This window comes from Mustela nivalis (genome assembly GCF_964662115.1).
Source record: "Mustela nivalis genome assembly, chromosome: 2".
NCBI classification, from domain to species: domain Eukaryota; kingdom Metazoa; phylum Chordata; class Mammalia; order Carnivora; family Mustelidae; genus Mustela; species Mustela nivalis.
Window position 1 is genome coordinate 8,763,542 of NC_139021.1, and position 16,807 is coordinate 8,780,348.

The window sequence follows — 16,807 nt, forward strand, 5'->3', positions numbered from 1 at the left end:
GGATCTGTAATCAGGAGCTAGTGAGTTATCTTCAACACTGAGATCAGAAAATTGCCTTGGGAGATGAAGAAAACTGTTCTTCCTTGTAAAGGTCATAAAGAAATATTCATTCCGATTTGCAGTTAGAACTTACAGCCATTCAAGGAAATGGTGATTCCGAGAGGTTAAGTGATTTCTCCAAGATCACTTGGCCACAATTGTAAGAAGCAGAATTAGAACAGTAAGTGTGAGAAGTACTAACCAGGCTTTCTTTCTTCTTTTTTTCTTCTCCTGTTTTCCGGCTCTCCCTCTCTCTCTCTGTCCCTCTCTTCTTTTCCCGACTGTCCCCATTCTTCCCACTCACAGACTGCAGGAGGACGCCGAGGGAGCCAGGAACCCGCTTGGTGTGGATGAGTCCCTTTTCAGCTATGGCCTTCGGGAAAGCATCGCTTCCTACCTGTCCCTGACCAGCGATGACAACACCTCCTTTGATCGAAAGAAGAAAAGCATGTCCTTGATATACAGCGGGAGCAAGAGGAAGAGCTCCTTCTTCTCGTCACCACCATATTTTGAAGACTAGCCTAAGAACAGACACCATCGTGTATACCCAAAATAACAAAGGTTGGAACTATCACCTGGGATCTGGTGGAAACACGTGGTTTCCTGGTCCCTGGGGAGCCACACATCTTCCAGAAGCCAAGAGAAGGCACATGGGGACTCGAACTCACATCTTCTCTGTCCACATCATGACTAAGGGAACCCCTCCCCAGTGTCCAATCAGTACCAAGACATCAGGAAACGTTGAATCACGACGTGATTGGGCAACATTTCCGAAGAGCCCCGCGTATGTGTGTGTGCTCATTGTATTTGTGGGAAAGATAAAGACATTATCTCACAAGAAAGGGCACAAGACCGTTCAACGAACTGTCCAGATGGTCACACTCTGGGCTCATCAGAGATAACTTCTGAACAAGAAAAGCCTGAGAAGATGAGCTGAACGCTGTGTCCTGGCCAGGCCAGATTTGCAAACGTGTCCCCCACAATGAACTTTTCTAACCAACCCATAGAGACCTTTGGTATGCAGCTCCTTTCTTTTTAAGGGAACTCAGTGACACTAAACGTTAATCTTTCTTATCATCCCTGAATCAGGAGAACCCAGTGGCTTGCTGGTGCTGGAACCACATGCACAACAATCAGACAGCCTCCCTGCTCTGCAGAGGGCAAGGCAAAGGAGAGAGAGGGAGGCTGCTTATGGGAAATCGTGAGTGTAAACTTGGAGCTGTGCAAGCTTTCCTGGTGTCCCCAGCCATGGCTTCGTGGTGCAGAAAGAACTTCTCTGACATGCTGAGACTCTTACCAATAATGACTCATCAGTGGTTCTCTCACAATTGCCTGAAGAGCTAAGTGTGTTAAGTCCCATGTCAGGTTGAAAGAAAGAAGGAAAGATCAGCAGAGGACTCATGGTATAGACAGGGAGAAGTCTACAAATATCGTGAAAGTGGGTTGTAGAAGGAGACATCAGCTCATGGCTCCAAGGGGACTGGGTCAGGCAAGGGTGGCCCGTGAGCTCCCGTCTCAGCGGCACCTTCGCAGAGGCTAAGTGCAGCTGGATTGAGTAGGAGAGAACGGTTGGCTTCTTTGAAAACTGCAAATTGATTAAGTTCTAGAGGATTAATTTATTTTTCTGCATCACCAGTACTTTATTCTAAGACGGGCCTGGCAGCCACACGAAGAAAACGGCTGAGCTCCGGGAAGGAAGGGAGGCAGAGTGGCTTTAATTCTGGCCTACTTATTTTAAGAGATAAAAGAGAAAGCGCAGAAAAGTTCTAGAAAAGGAAAAGTATTTATCTTGAGGCCGCCCATCCGGATCTTGTTAGAAAGGGGGCTGCCGAGGCACCCAAGACTCATTTTCCACCGTTGCAGAGGGATTCGGGGGGGAGGTGTGCCTGTCGATGCTCTCGCTGCCTGATAGGAGATGTTTGCTCAGCACACACATTCCGGAGATCTGAGATCACTGGGCTGGCGGTATGTGTATATGCATTTACGTGATTCTCTGTATTATCAGACTCTGGTGTGTTTATACAAGAAGATATTCACGGTTTCCCCCAGGAGTCCTTAAAGGCCATTGCAAGAGGCCAGCCAATGTGTGGGAAATGAATATAACACTGTGGATACTGACTTCCACCACAAGGCAGGGTGACCTTGCAAAAGCCAGATGTTTGTACAGTGTCTTATGCATTGTTTTCCGTTGTAACTAGTGTGCTGGGAACTTTTGGGGAGCACTCAGAGGGATTTCTAAGTGGGAAGCATTACACTTTGCTAAATCATGTATTTATTTCTGATTAAAATAATACCTAATAAATATTTAACCTTTGGCATGTGGGGAGAGCTTTCTGGGAAAGGTGGGAGGGAGGCTCACTTGGGAGCATCTTTGTGTTTCGAATTTCCAGACAAACTTGCCTCTGGAGAGAGAAGAGAACAAGGAACACTAAGAAGAACCGTGCCAGGTAGCAGCTCAGCTCTTCCTTGAAGTTTTCTTCCTTAGGAAAACTGAGTTTGTGAATTCAGAGGATGTCTAATCAAACTTGAAGCTGGGCACAGGGGATTGGGGAGAGAACAACTTCTTAGCGACTGCTATGAATATTCTACCTCACCCAGATAACTTCTGTGGACCACGTGTGATAGTTTTGCTTTCTGTTTTTCCAAGAATTGATGTCTACACATTTTTTTTTTTTTGGACATCTACTAAATGCCAGACATGGCTCCAGGTGCTGGGGCTATATCAGGGAAAACTAGGTGAGATCTCCGATATCACAGAGCTTGAGATTATAAATAAATAAGAAACTTTGTCACAGCAGGGAAGGTAGTGCAAAAAGTCACCCGGGACCCAAGTGTGACTGGGCGAGAAGTCATTTAGCCGGATGTCTGTTTAGGAAAGGCCTCCCTGCCAGTACATGCGTTTCAGCTCCCATTTGGGCTGAGACCTAAAAGGTGAGCAGCAAATAGCCAGGCAAATATCTCGAGGAAAACCAGAGGCAGTAGGGTTAACTGAGGCAATTCCTGTGGACAGGAGCAAGGCTGCCTGTGGCAGGAGCTGGAAGGGGCCCAGGGTGCCTGGGCTGAGTGAGCTGGAGCGAGGTGCAGGGGCTGTCAGGAGGGAGGCAGTTCCCGCAGGGTTCTGGATGGGAATGTCAGGAGGTCAGGGTGTATTCTAGGAGAAAGGCAAAGCCAATGGAAGGATCTAATTAAGGGAAGGATATCATTTCATCCATATGTTTTAAAGAGCAGACTGGTTGCTATGAAGAGAAGAGATTTTAAAAATTCTGATGTTGTATTATCTACTTGACACATCATGAAAATTTGCAAGCTTTAAGACAAAAGAATGCAGGATTTCAAAATAAAGCGTTGGAACATTTTTCGTGCAAAAAGGAACGAAGGGCAAGTGTTGAATTTCGAGGCAAATGGAATTGATGGCAAAAATAAATTGTCTAAGGGGCAAAAGAGATATTACAAAAGGAGTGAGATATTAAGAAGATATAATGACTGAGCCTGTGTTAATCTAACAATAGAGTTTCAAAATATATCAAGCAACTATTGTAGGAACAAATAGATAAACGGGTCATTTTATTTGGAGATTTAAACACACAACTCTCAGAAACGGAGAGATCGAGCAAAAATAAGTAGGTAGGTAGAGAGAAGATTTCGGTAACGCTATACAACTTTTCTGCTGACCAACGAAGAACATATTAGGTCACAGGGGAAATCCTAATAAATTTCTGAGTCAACCTTCCCCAACACAAGCTCCATAATAATCATGAAATAAAATTAGAAATCAGTTTGCAAAAGAACGGGTTAAAATCCTATGTATCTAAAAGCTTTTAAAAGAAAAAAAAAGGCATATCTCCTATAATTAAGAAGAACATAATACAAGCAATAATCAAAGACACAGAAATATAGGACTTGTCGCTACTTCCCCCAATGCCCAGGGCAGAGCTGATACAACAGTAAGAGGGACATTTATTGCTCAAACCCATTGACCAGAAAACAAAAAATGACGCGTGATAGCTCAGATTTCAACTCATGAAGCTCACAGAACAGGTGATTGTCGAAGCAGCAAGGAGAGAGTAAAAGATGACAAAGGTAAACACAGATGAAAGAAGAGCTTTAAAAGTAAAGCCATAAAGAAGATTGAGAAAGCAAGAACTTGGGGAATAGTAAGATTGGTATGACGCAGAAAACCAAGAGCAGGAAAGACCAGGTCCAAGGAAAAGAAAGGCTGATGGGCTGCAGGGGTGCAAATGAGAGGAACCTCTGCCTCCCTCAGTCAGCAGGGCTGGCCCCTCTTCCTCCCTCCCCTCCCCGCTGTCTGAGCTGTCCAGCCTCAGCCCTGCGCATGGGAACAAGGCCCTCAGACGGCAGAGAAACACCTAGAAAGAACCCATGCCCCCAGAGATCATGAGACACTTTGGGAAATATGATGATAAAGAGGAAAAAAAAAAACCAAAAAAGAAAAAGAGATAAAAAGAAACATATTTATCACTGGAGTTCCTTCAGTGTTGGATCTATTTGTGAGAACGGCTGAGCATTTTTGTCCAAAGGGGATAGAAATCAGCCTGCCAACGTGTACAGATAATGAAATAACATCAGAAAAGCCCATGGAGACAACAGACCGAGTGCTGGCAGTGGTACGAAGGCTCGGAAAATCTGGAGCTAACTTTATTCCCCTATGCCAGTCCTGACCAGCTGGAAAGTTCAATAAAAATAGGACATCATTCATAATGCCAACCGAACTAGGACACAGATAGGGACTTGCTTGCCTACAGTGATGTTGCAAAATTTGGGGGGAGAGAAGTTCAAAACTCTATGAAAAGACCCAAGGAGACAAAAATCCTGCTCATGGTTATGATATCAACTGGATTCACGGGTATGAAATTCACATCATAAAAACACAGATATTTTTTTGAAAATCATGAAAAAAATTCCACGAAGATACACTCAAATTCCCATCAGGACTATTTAAAGGCAACCGATATATGTATCTTAAAATCTAGATGAGAGCATTAGAGCCCATGAATAGCTCAGTTGATTCTGATTAAGAGAAACGGAGAAGAAAGTACTGGCACTATGAAGTTGGTGTGAAAACAGGAGAAAAGAGTTCTTGGGCCCCTCCGCTAGTTTGATGGAACTCAGCACAGATGCTGGTGCCATCTTCCACACAGAGCCCTGCGAAGCATTAAGGAAAGTCTAAGATGAAAAGCTCATAGGCCCTGTCAAGCTTTCAGGCACAACAGAATTGGAATAAGATGTGCTAGAAAAACAGCCAGCATGGAAGACAAGGCAGGATTCCTAAAAATTGCTAAATAGAAGTTTTTCTACTGAAATGAGAATCATTCTGTTTGAAGAGATGGAGAAAGGCTTACAGGGTGCCATTTCAGCCAAGCCCTGAAGAACGGAGCGGCTTTCCAAGTGGAGAAGCTCGCATGCCGACCACAGCAGGGCAATGGAAGGATGTGGAAGAAGGCATGGCATTTTCTAGGAATGTTGGTATTAGGGAGCCTGGAGAGCAGGGTTCCTGTAGGAATGGAGGAAGAGAAGAGACAGGAAAATGTAGCTTGAGGCCAATTCCTGAGGCCTGGTGCTCCCTCTGAGGAATACAGAATTGAGGCAATACTGTAGGAAGGCAACGGAAACCTCTTCTGGATCCTACGAACCATACTGTGGGGGACATGACCTCCTCTGTCTTCTCTTAATACCATCCAGGGCATCAGAGTCACAGAGTGCAGGTTTGCGACAGGTCGCCGCCTCTTCCGTCTTCAACCCAGGCCCTGGGTGCAGGTACCAATTCCCCTGACCTGTTTTGCTTTGGAGCTGCCCTCGCTTGGCAAGACAAGGGGGAACCTGGATTTCTTGAGTTCCTACAGGTGCAGGACACTCCACAATTCTTACATGACGACCACTTCTTGAGCCGTTGGGAGACAGAATTAAACATACTGATTTTATCCATGAAGAATTCAAGAGTGAAGGGCTTTACCCAAGGCTGGGATCTTAAGGCAGGCTTGCCTAATCATGGGCCTGAGCTCTTTCCCTTCGGCATTAAGGCCCTGGAAGAGTCTCCAGCTTCTCTGCGGAAGCAGCTTCAAAGGGTGGAGACAACACAGGATATGGCTTTAGGTTCTAGCCCCTAATGTGGCTCCTTCTTTACTGTGTGTTCTTTAGCAAGTCACTAGACCTCTCTAAGCCTCAGACTTCCTGTCTTCAGATTGCAAATAATAGAAAGACCCCGTGCCAACCAATGTGAGCAATCCACAAGATAATATATTGGAAGAGCCTTGTGGCCCCAAATCATCTAAATAAAGTCATTAATTATCACAGGAGCCTGTTGTGCCTCATGTCTTGTAACAGCTCTGGCCTCAAGATTTGCAGAAAGACTTAAGATCTTATCCAAGAATATATCACCAACTCACATCCATTCCCCCAAACATCTGTTGGTAAAGAACATGTTTAAGAACTGCTAATGTATTGAAGTATTTTCGTTCTCTTGATTCCAAATACCAAATAATTTCACATGCATCCCAAAGACTGCTGGGAGCAGTTGTAAAAGCTGTTTCTAAATGACTAAAACAGATGGAGAGTTTATTTTTAAATACACTACCATTTGCTGAAACAGATTAGTTTCTGAAATTCCCCAAACACCTCAAGTCTCCAGAATTTTCAAAAAAAGCATTCTGCCTTCTGGGCTGACTGGAAGGCAGTTTTGGTGTCTTCCAGGTCCCACTGAGTATCTGGTCTCGGAGAGGCCTCTGGGAAAACCCCTGCAGGAGCATTCAAAGTCGGAAAGTTCTGTTTTCAATACCAGGAATTGAAAGATGTTTGGCCTCAGACCTCCTGCCATGCAGATGGGCCCACTAAGAGGGAGAGATTGAAGAAAATCTGAATCAAAGGACAAGAAACACAAGGCAATGGTGGTAGGGAGGGAAGTGGACCAGCCTGGGGGGTCCTGGGCATTGTCCCCCATTCCTCTGCTCATTCACTGCCTGGATATTAGCTACGCAGCATCCACTCTAGGACAACTGTGTTGAGTGCTTAGGGTCCTGTGCGAGAATAAGACACAGCTGTCCCTTGTTCTCTGGGGGCTCACAGTCTTGTGCGGGAAAGACTGAGCAGTGGGAATAATTCTTTACTGGTAGGAAATCGTGATAAATGCTGTGCAGAGAAGTAGAGGCAGCACAAGCCATAAAGAAGGTCTGGTTCTGGGCTAAAAAGAGTCTGGAAGAATTCCCTGAATGACAAATAGAGAAGGCAAAGAGGAAGATAGGATAAGAGTGTTCACACAGAGGGAAGCAGAATAGAGCACCGGCCCTTCAAGGAACGTTGGAAAGCTCCTATGGCTCAAGGAGAGAGACGAAGTGGCAAGTGGTATTGCTTCCTGGAGGGAATGGTGACAGTACTGATCCAGCATCATATCTTCCCAAACAATGTCACTCCTATCCTCCTCATGACAATCAAGGGTTTAGATCCCAAGAAGGCTGGACAATGCTGGAATCTGTTTATATGACCTTAGAATTGCTAGCAAGTCCATGACATTGGTTTTGATGGTGCTCTATCTTTCCTTAGTTTGGCTACTTCATAGTCTCATCATCATTTTATCTGCTTCCAGGACTGTCCCTCTTAAAGGCATCTCCCACTTGGCTTTAAGACAAGTCTTCCTAAAGGGAAGCAAGTTTCTTACTTGCCTAAAAGCACATTGATAGCACACCGAAGTTCATCGCAGCACTAGTCACATAAGGCAGAAACAACCCCATTATCAACAAATGAATGTATGAACAAAATGTGGTCTATGTGTACAACGGAATGTTATTCAGCCTAGAAAGGAAGGAAATTCTGATATAGGCTACAACATGGATGAGACTTTATGAAGACATTATGCTAAGTGATATAAGCCAGACACACACACACACACACACACACACACACTTTGTATGACTCTACTGCTGTGAGGTGCCTAGACTAGGCAAATTCACAGCGACAGAAGGTAGAATAGTGGTCATCAGGGTTTGGGAAGCAGGGAATGGAGAGTTATTTTTCAATAGTTACAGAGTTTCTGTTTGGGATGATGGAAAATTCTAAAAGTGATTAGTGGTGATGATTGTACCACACTGTAAAGGTACTTAATGCCACTAAACTGTACACTTAAATATGGTTAAAATGGGAAAGCAAACCAAAGCAGACCTAACTCCCCAATGGCTCCCTTCACTGAGGATGGAAGTCAAGGTGTCCATCCAATCTGGCTGCTCCCTGCCTCCCAATGTCCATCACTGCTGACCGTGAAGATCCTGTCCCCCCGTCCCCCACATATAGGACTGGCAGATCTCAGTGAGAAGCCAAGCTGTGGCCTAGTGCTAGAACTCCTCCTTCAGTGAAATGCCTTCAACACATCACTCAGATGTATCTTCTCCTCAGAAGTGTTCCTGGACCCTCCCTCTTCCCTGTGCTTAGTTGGGGGCTTCTCTATGAGCTGCCCCAAGACCCACTTTTAAACATCTGCTTTAAGTGTTTTCCCTCACCCCTCAGTAATCTGTACGTTTCCCAAGAACTAGGACATGAATTATTCAGCGTGACATTTCCAGCGCCTACCATGGCACCTCACACCAACTGGACGTTCCACAAAATTAGCAGCTAATCAGTGATAATAACCATCAGGTCTTGTGCTGTGATCAACAGGTAACTTCTTCCATAACAGTTATTGTCATTATCAAAATCACTGTATCATCATCATCATCACCATCATCACCGTCATCTCCATCACCACCATCACCATCCAGCAGGAGCTTCAGACCATCTAGCAGAGTCATGAGGGATGATTTCTATTCTTTGCCTTCTTTCAACAGTCAATGACTGTTGGCCAAATCTTGGGAGCACCATGCCTCATCCCGTGGTTGCTGACACAGCAGCAACGTGGACAAGCTCTGGGGTCCCTGCCACCCCTCCCCAACTTAGACAATGAGGTGGAAGCGTTCAGAGAGAGGAATGAATCACCCAATAGTGCTCCATGAAGAAATGCTGCCAGAACTGAACTGCAGCCAGGAGATGGGAGCATAGACTATTGAAGAAACCAGACAACATAAAGGAAGAGTTAGAGTTCAAACCCTGAGAAGGGCAGGGAAGCAACACCAGAAAACAGATGAGGGTTCTCTGTTTTACTTCTCTCCTGTTGTGGCAATAATGTCAGGTGTCGTTAGCATCATATTGGCTAAACTGTGCCATCATTAGCTTTTCCTCCACCAGAAAGCTCCTCATCCTACATTCCATCTCCTTGTGTTTGTCTACTGACGAGAGAGATCTTTGAGAGTTCACACCATTAAACCCTGGGAGCGATCTCCCAAAATGGAAACACTTCCCCATCTAGAATTTTCACCATTTGGGATGATGGACAGTAGTCAGAGGAGCCTCTTGGCATCCTCAAATTCCCTGACCATGGAAAGATGGCCATGAGCAAGAACACACTCAAAACAAAGGATAAAGGAAACCAAGCAATCGAAGCCAAGTGGTCTCAAGAAGTAAGTGAGGCTCCTTCACCTCACCAGTGTCCAAAACAAGTCTGAAGGTTGAACAGGTGACTCACCATCAGCACGACCCTTTGGAAGAGTCTGGAATCAGTGGTCCTGGTGGTTAGAAGGTGGATGCTGGCCACGTCGGCTCCGCCACGGTCTGCTGCCAGGGTCACGCGCCGAGGATCTCCACCAAACACTCCAATGTGTGTCTGCACCCAGGTCAGAGCTGCCCACTGGTCCAGAAGTCCCCAGTTGCCACTCACCTCACCAGAACCTGCAAAAGGAAAGCCTTTTACCATCTACGATCTCACAGTCTAGGGTTTACCCACCCCAGGGCTATCTGGGGTACCTCTGGGGGGCCTGGACTTGTGTCTATGTAGGTTGGTGGGAACAGCATGGCTTCAGAACCAGACCCCTCCAGCCTTTTCTGGGTAGGAGAGCCTGCTGTTGTCATTCCACTTCTCTGGGCCACAGCTCTCCCACCAAAGGTGAGGGCACCTCCTGGGGGGCTGCTCACATCAGAGGCAGTCCACGTTCAGACCACAACCTGGCTTGGCATGGCAGTGGGGATGCCCCGTGTGTTGACCCACCATGGTGGCTCTCCACACCTCTTCCTCCCTGACCAGGACCAGGCATGGCTGAGGCTCTCCATCTAGCTCCCACTGCCTCTTCTCCCATGACCTTCAGTAGCCTTCAGCTGAGTTACGCTATTCTTTTTTCATGGAATTCAGAAAATATTTATTGAAATCTCAGCACTATTTTTGTAATGCAGTGATTCAGATGTACACACACAATGTATATATAATATAGCAAAAATATGCTCTTGTCAGCATTTAGGACACTTATATGCCCATGGTCTCTGGCCATCCTCTGAATCCAGCGGCCCCTCCTTGTCCATCTACATGGCTAACCACTCGGAAATACCCGGCTTGTTCTGGTTCACACTAAGACTTGCCCACTTTGCCCTAGGACACCCCAGTGGCTCCCAGGTTTTCAATCACCACCCACATGGGGTTGGCTCAGGATTATCACGGGCATGGAGCACTCCCCCAGCACCAGCCCCTCATGTCTCCAGGAGGCTACCTTGCTTAAGACATTTCAAGAGCACTGAGTCCCAAAGGGAATCAATTCCAAGTCCCCTGAGCACAGAGCCTTTGCAGAATTTCTTATGTTCTCCTTCTAATGCAGCATCACCCACCCGATCTGCTCCTACACAGTCCCAGGGTCCTCCCTGACACCTGCTGCCCTGAATCCCCAGCTCGCCTCTTCCCCAGAGGCTCAGGCTTTCTCCCCACTGAGCCCCTCAGTGCTTCTCACTGGCCTCCTGCATCCACGTGTCTCTCCCTCGGATGAATCGTCCATGCCACATCCTGAGTGGCCTTTTGTTTATTTTTTAAGTTTTAAATTTTTTAAGAGAGGGCTGAGTGGCTCTTTTATCTATTTATTTTTTTAAAAAAATTTTAAGGATTTTATTTATTTGAGAAAGAGAGAGAGCACGAGAGTGAGAAACAGACTCCCTGCTGAGCAGAGAGCCCGACACAGGGCTCAATCCCAGAACCTTGAGATCATGACCTGCACTGAAGGCAGATGCTTGCTTAACCACTGAGCCCCCAGGCGCCCCCCGAGTAGTCTTTTAAATGCATAATTTTGATCTCGTCTCTCTCTCTCTCTCTCTCTCTCACACACAAACACACACACACAGTCCTATCCTATCTAAAATCTCCCCTCACATCCCTTTAGGACATGATCTCAGTTCTCCCAGGATGTTCCAGGCCTCATGGGACCGGAGGCGGCTGTCTCTTGGGGTCTATTTCCTTTCGTCTCCTCCCCGTCCCTGCTCTGCAGCCGCCTGGCTTCTCATCAGTGGCTTCAACCCCTCACCCCATCCTCCTCCAGGCTTGTGCTTGGCCCATGCGACCTCCTCCGCCCAGAGCCCTCTGCTGCACCCTGGCCTTCCTCCCCTTCCTCCTCTTCCCCAGCCGTCCTTCAAGTTTTAGCTGTCGGATAGTTCAGAGGCAGCCCTCAGGTAAGGAAGGTTCTCCTTCCGGGTTATTTGTCGCGCTGGCTACCGCCTTCCTAGCTAGCCCATGGCCTCCACTGAAACCAGGGGCACAGAGCAAGTCCTTCGTCAATGCCCAGTGAATGAACGACCGTAGTTACGATTAACAGGGCTCAGTATCCAGTGCAGAACTGTCAACGAGACTCCGTATTCCCAAACACAAGAATAGGAAAATCTTGTGTCCCAGTTCCTCACGCGGGCGCTCACCAAGCTGACGAGAACGCCCACTCGGAGGCCACAACAGTACAAATTACTCTTCCAGCTGGTCTGAGAGTCTTCTCAGAATTTCTTCAAATGCATTTTGTATTCTGGGTTTCGTGAAGACATTACCACAGTCCTCACTGTGGACACTTCTGGACTGCGCTTCTCTTCTGTTAGGATGAGCGCGTGGCTTCTGAGGTCTTGGGCAGGGCAGGAAAGCTGGGCGCCCTCTGGGTGGGACCCAGTCCTGCACGTCCAGGAAGTGACATCCGCAGCCTGCATTTCCGGGGACAATATAGGAGGTTTGGGGACGGCTATCCCTGCCTCTGACTTCCCATAGATCAGCTTCCCAAGTACAGTGCTGACGTTGTGGGGTCTACGGACCCCCAAGAAGTCAGAGGGGAGGGTCCTCCAAGGGCTGCTCTTCTGACAAATCTGGATAGGGCTTGGCCTGGTGCCAGGTGTTGAATGTGGTTCCATGGAGAGCAAGACAGGTTCGGTGCTGGCCCTCGGGACACACAGCCTGAGCCATGCACACAGGGGCAGCGAGCTAACCGCCCTCAGGCAGTCTGCTCCAGCCCCTTCCTTCACTGAGGCTGACCCTCGAGACTAAACCTGACTCTTGAGAGGAAATGTTTGCTTCGGCATAAGAAGCAAATGTAATAGAAAGTCAGGACTTAGATCCTAATGCACACTCGGAACTCTCTGTCCCAACACTCAAACCAATTCAACACTTTTTGGAAAATCTATGATGTGCAAGGCATTGTGTTATTTTCATTAAAAAAAAAAAAAAAGTGCTCCATTTATGGAACTTTCCGTGCTCAAAAGCTTTGCTAACTCCCCTGTCTGTGCCCAGAGTCAAGTCTAAATGTCTTCCCGGCTTTTGTGATCCTCTGCGAGTGGCCTCGGCCCATCCAAGCAGCTTGGGTTGCCTTCATTTTCCAACACTGGCCCTTGCTCAGCCAACACGGCCACGTTCACTTGGCCATCCTGCTGTGGTCGAGCCCCTGAGGCCTCCTCGGTGTCCTGCTGGCTCTATCTTGCCACACACGTGAGCTGTGCCGTGCCCCTGGGGGAGGACGCCGGAGTGGGGCTCCTTGCCAGCTGCACGTAGAGTCCAGTAGGGAGACAGAGGTGAGCGGGCATCCATCCCTGTCCACCTGCCCAGGCTGCCCTGCTCGGCACTCCCACCTGCACTGGCCAGAACCACCCCAGCCAGACCAGCTGCTCCCCCGTTCCCTAACTGGTTCTCGCTCACGTGATGTCGCCAGCTCTCCCTTTAATGCTCCTTGGGGCCATTCTGAGTTCACAGTGGGCCCTCCCCCGGTGTCACTGATGGTCGTGGAGAAGCAGGTGAGGTAGCCAAGCACCCAGGTTATGGAACCAGACCAGCTGGGAGCAGCCCCGACCCCACCACCTACCAGCCCTGCGGGGCCTTGGACACACTGCCTAGTGTGACTTGATTTCCCCTATCAGGACAATGGAAGTAATAACCCTACTTAGGTCTTCGGGTTGTTAGGATGATTGAATTGGTTAACAATTGTAAAGGAAACAGAACAGTGCCCAGCATAAAGCACTGTAGAAATTGTCTAGCTTTTCTCGAATAAAATGAAACAGATTTAGGTCCCAGCAGATTCTCCCAGATACTCTTTGCAGAGTGTGCCTTGGCTTCTGCAGCAGAAATTGCACCTACGGGGGAGAGCCGCTGAGACAGGACTCTGTGCCCGCTCTTCCTGCTGGAGGGGAGCAGACCCTCTCGGGAGGCCCTGGGGATGATGAGGGAAGGGGCAACACTACCATGCCTGGCCTTCTGACTCCCCAGCCAAAGCACCCCTCCTCTGCCCCACAGCCTACTCGGGCCTGCAGGCTGACCCTCCCCCCCCCACGCCTCTGAGCCTGACCGCCCCCCACTCCACCTGCCCCTGCTCCCCTCCCTGCCGTGCTTTGCCAGAGTGGGGATTGTCACTGAGCCCTGTGCCCCCCAGGGTCTGTCCCCGGGCCGGATCCAGGCTGGGGAAATGGCCTCCCCCGCCCACCACCAACCCCTTCTCGTCCTTTCCAACAGCTCAGTTTACCAGGAACCAGGGCCCCCTTAAAGTACTGTTGGGTTTGGCCTCCCTCTTCTCACAGAGAACACGAGCTTGTCTTGTCAGCCACAGGCCTGGCATGAGCTTCTTTCTGTTTCTCCCCCCGGCACTTTGAAAACTGCCTCCAGAGTTTGGAGCTCTTGGAGGACCCCGTTCCTGCGGGCTACCATAGCGGATGCCACTCACGCTCATCACCAGGGAACGCGGGCAGAGACCGCTGGGCAGGACTCTCCGTCCACGCCAGGGGCTATCGCAGCCGCCGTGGTCCAGGGGCAACTCGTGCCAGCTGCTGGCTCCATGTGGGGCCGGGGCATGACCACAACCAGCCCTGCCTGGCAGGAGCCCTGTCTGGGTCCATAGAGAGGAAAGGGAGCTTAACCCTTGTGAGCCCCCTGCTGGGTGCCAGGCAGGGTGCCAGCTGTAGGCCTTCCACACTTATATCTTAGCATCGTCTGAGAGATGGGCAGCGTAGGGGTGGACACAGAGGGAAGCAACTGCCCAGAGCCCCTCGGCTCCACGGCTTGGCTGAACTGCCCTCAGAGCCCATGCTGCGTGGATGCCAAGCCTGTGTTCCCTGCAGGACCCTGGGCTCTGGCTGGCACTCAGAGTAGCCCCTCTCTCTCCAGAACCCATGTTCGGAACGTCAGTGTCCAAGTATTTTCAATGGAAAAGGGAAAAGAGGGACAGGGCAGTACGGGAAGTCTTAGGGAGTGAAACTCTTCTGCTTGACCCATAATGGCGGACACGTGACATTTATCGAAACCACAGAGAGGATGACACAAAGAGCAAGCCCTACTGGAAACTCTGGACCTCAGTCAATGCTAACCTACCCGTGTTGCCTCCTCGATCCTAACAGAGGTGCCCCATCAACACCCAGTGTCAGATAGTAGGGGAAACTGAGGCAGGGGGAGGCATCTATGGAACTCTTTGTACTTCCTGCTCAGTTATTCTGTAAACTTAAAACCACTCTACATGGTAACATCTATTAACTATTGTTTTAATTGACAAAGGGGATGGTGGGCTTTTGTCACAAATTTACTGGGGGAGTTTGCAGACTCACACGCCCACGGCCTTCCTCTTCCAGCGCATCCTCCAGGACCACAGGCAGTCGGAAGGCCGTGTTTGCATCCTAACGTTTCAGTGTCTCAGTTTCTCTACAGATGTATCGCTCCCTCTCCTAGTGGAGCTGTAGGGAGGCTCAGCTAAGGCAGGCAAAGGTCCAGGAATGCGGGGGAAGCTAGGAAGTCTAATAAATAAAGCGAAGATAACCTGTCTGTGGCTCAATGGGCATAAAAGACACATCCTGCTCTCTACACGGAAGAACAGAGAATCCAAAGGCCCTTTCTAAACTTCCGAGGGAGCAAGCCACAAGATGTTTCTCCTTGCTCTTTGACCAATAGGATTTAACACCCCAAGTGCACTCCCAACTGGCGCATGGAGTTCCTCGACCTCCCAGAGCCTCGCCGAGTCACCTGCCACATGGCCACTCGGTACTGGCCCCACAGAGCTGCCGTGAGAGTGAAAGAAGGTGGTCCAGGAGAGATGTCTGGTAGAGGCCGGCACTGCTGAGTGTAACATTCCTCCCCTCTCGCTGACAGTTCTGCTCTAAGCACAATGAACAGGCAGCGCTCCAGGTCAGGAATGAGAAGGGCATTCCAGAAGGTATTCTAGAAACTTCCTTTGCCTCCCCTGACACTGACTCCACCAGCAGCAGGAATGAGTTTCCCTTCCTAGAAGCACACAAATTCTCAATAAGATTTCATGCCCCTCAGGCCTGGGTAACATGGGAATTCGCTCCCCTCTGTCCAGAAAGGCTCGAAGACAAGGCATCAGCCACGTCTGTGGAACGTTCCACCTGACCACGTTCAAGACCACGTTCAAGATGTCTGAATTTCACCTGCCTCTTCAGAGATGGGAGCTACGGACTTCTCAAATCATCATCAGTCCCACGTTCACAAAAAGGGAAGGAAACCCAGGCAGAGTTTTTGTTGCTCTGGCAGCTGACCCCGGTCCTTCTGAAGGAAAATCTTCTGAAATGTGTGCACCATCCGCATTTCCCTCATTGACATCTGGTCGTATTTTGCCTGAAGTTGGTTCCCGCTTCATGGTCGTCCTGCAGGCCTAGAATCTTCTTCCTGGCACTCAAGGGCTCATGCTACGTGTGCACCCAGCCCTCATTCCCCAGCACTCTGGAATTTCTACCCACTCACCCACACTCTAGATGAGTCCATTATTCTCACCATGCTACTTCCACCTGCCCATCCTGACTTAGCGCGTAAGGCGTTTGGGTCTTAAATGAGATCCTTCGAGAAGAGAGATGAAGTTCAGTGCCTATCTGGAGGTTCCCACTGTAGCATCTAAAGCCCTTTCTCATGTACAGCCTCCCTACGGCCTCATGGAACTGTGGATGTTGGGTAAGATTGTCCCCATTTTACAGAGGAGAAAGCTGAGACTCAGAAATGAAGGGTTTTAGCCCAGGTCCCACAGATATTGAATGGCAGAGGTGGCCATTGGTTCTTCAGATTCCCAGACCTACGGGTCTACCCCGAGCCGTGGTGGTCTGACAAGTGTCCCACCACTGGGAGGGGCTGGACACGGAGGAAAAGACGGACAGGGGAGCTGCCCCGGGTGCTGGTGAGGAGGGTGGATGGAAGCAAGGAGACAAACAGTTCTGCGACTGGATGGGGACAGGCTGATGTTCGCAAGCGAGGCTGGCATTAAAGAGGAAACGGGAAACATCACTGAGGCAGCCCTTATGTGGAGTCAAATGATGCCCCTGTGGGCCCAGCACTATAATCCATACTATGGTTCCCTAAGGGCCAGTCAGCCCTGGTGGTGAAAGCTGGCTCTGATCTTTCCTGACTGTTGATGCTAGCAAGTGTCTAACTTTCTGGGGCCTCAAAACACACACGCACACACACACACACACA

At 49.0% G+C, this 16,807-nt stretch overlaps 2 protein-coding genes across 3 annotated transcripts in view; one reads left to right on the forward strand and one right to left on the reverse strand.

Moving 5' to 3' along the window:
• SLA (Src like adaptor) overlaps window positions 1–2,357 on the forward strand; it is an 81,823-nt gene extending 79,466 nt beyond the window's left edge. For both annotated transcript variants that reach the window (XM_082719779.1, XM_082719778.1), the window contains one exon: window positions 346–2,357. In XM_082719779.1, coding sequence (XP_082575905.1) covers window positions 346–559 — 214 coding nt within the window. In that variant the 3' untranslated portion in view covers window positions 560–2,357. The remainder of the gene's footprint in view (window positions 1–345) is intronic.
• The window catches only part of TG (thyroglobulin), a gene marked incomplete at its 5' end in the record, with an annotated part of 236,556 nt that overhangs the window by 86,870 nt on the left and 132,879 nt on the right, over window positions 1–16,807 (reverse strand). The window contains one exon of the mRNA XM_082719073.1: window positions 9,602–9,804. Coding sequence (XP_082575199.1) covers window positions 9,602–9,804 — 203 coding nt within the window. The remainder of the gene's footprint in view (window positions 1–9,601; window positions 9,805–16,807) is intronic.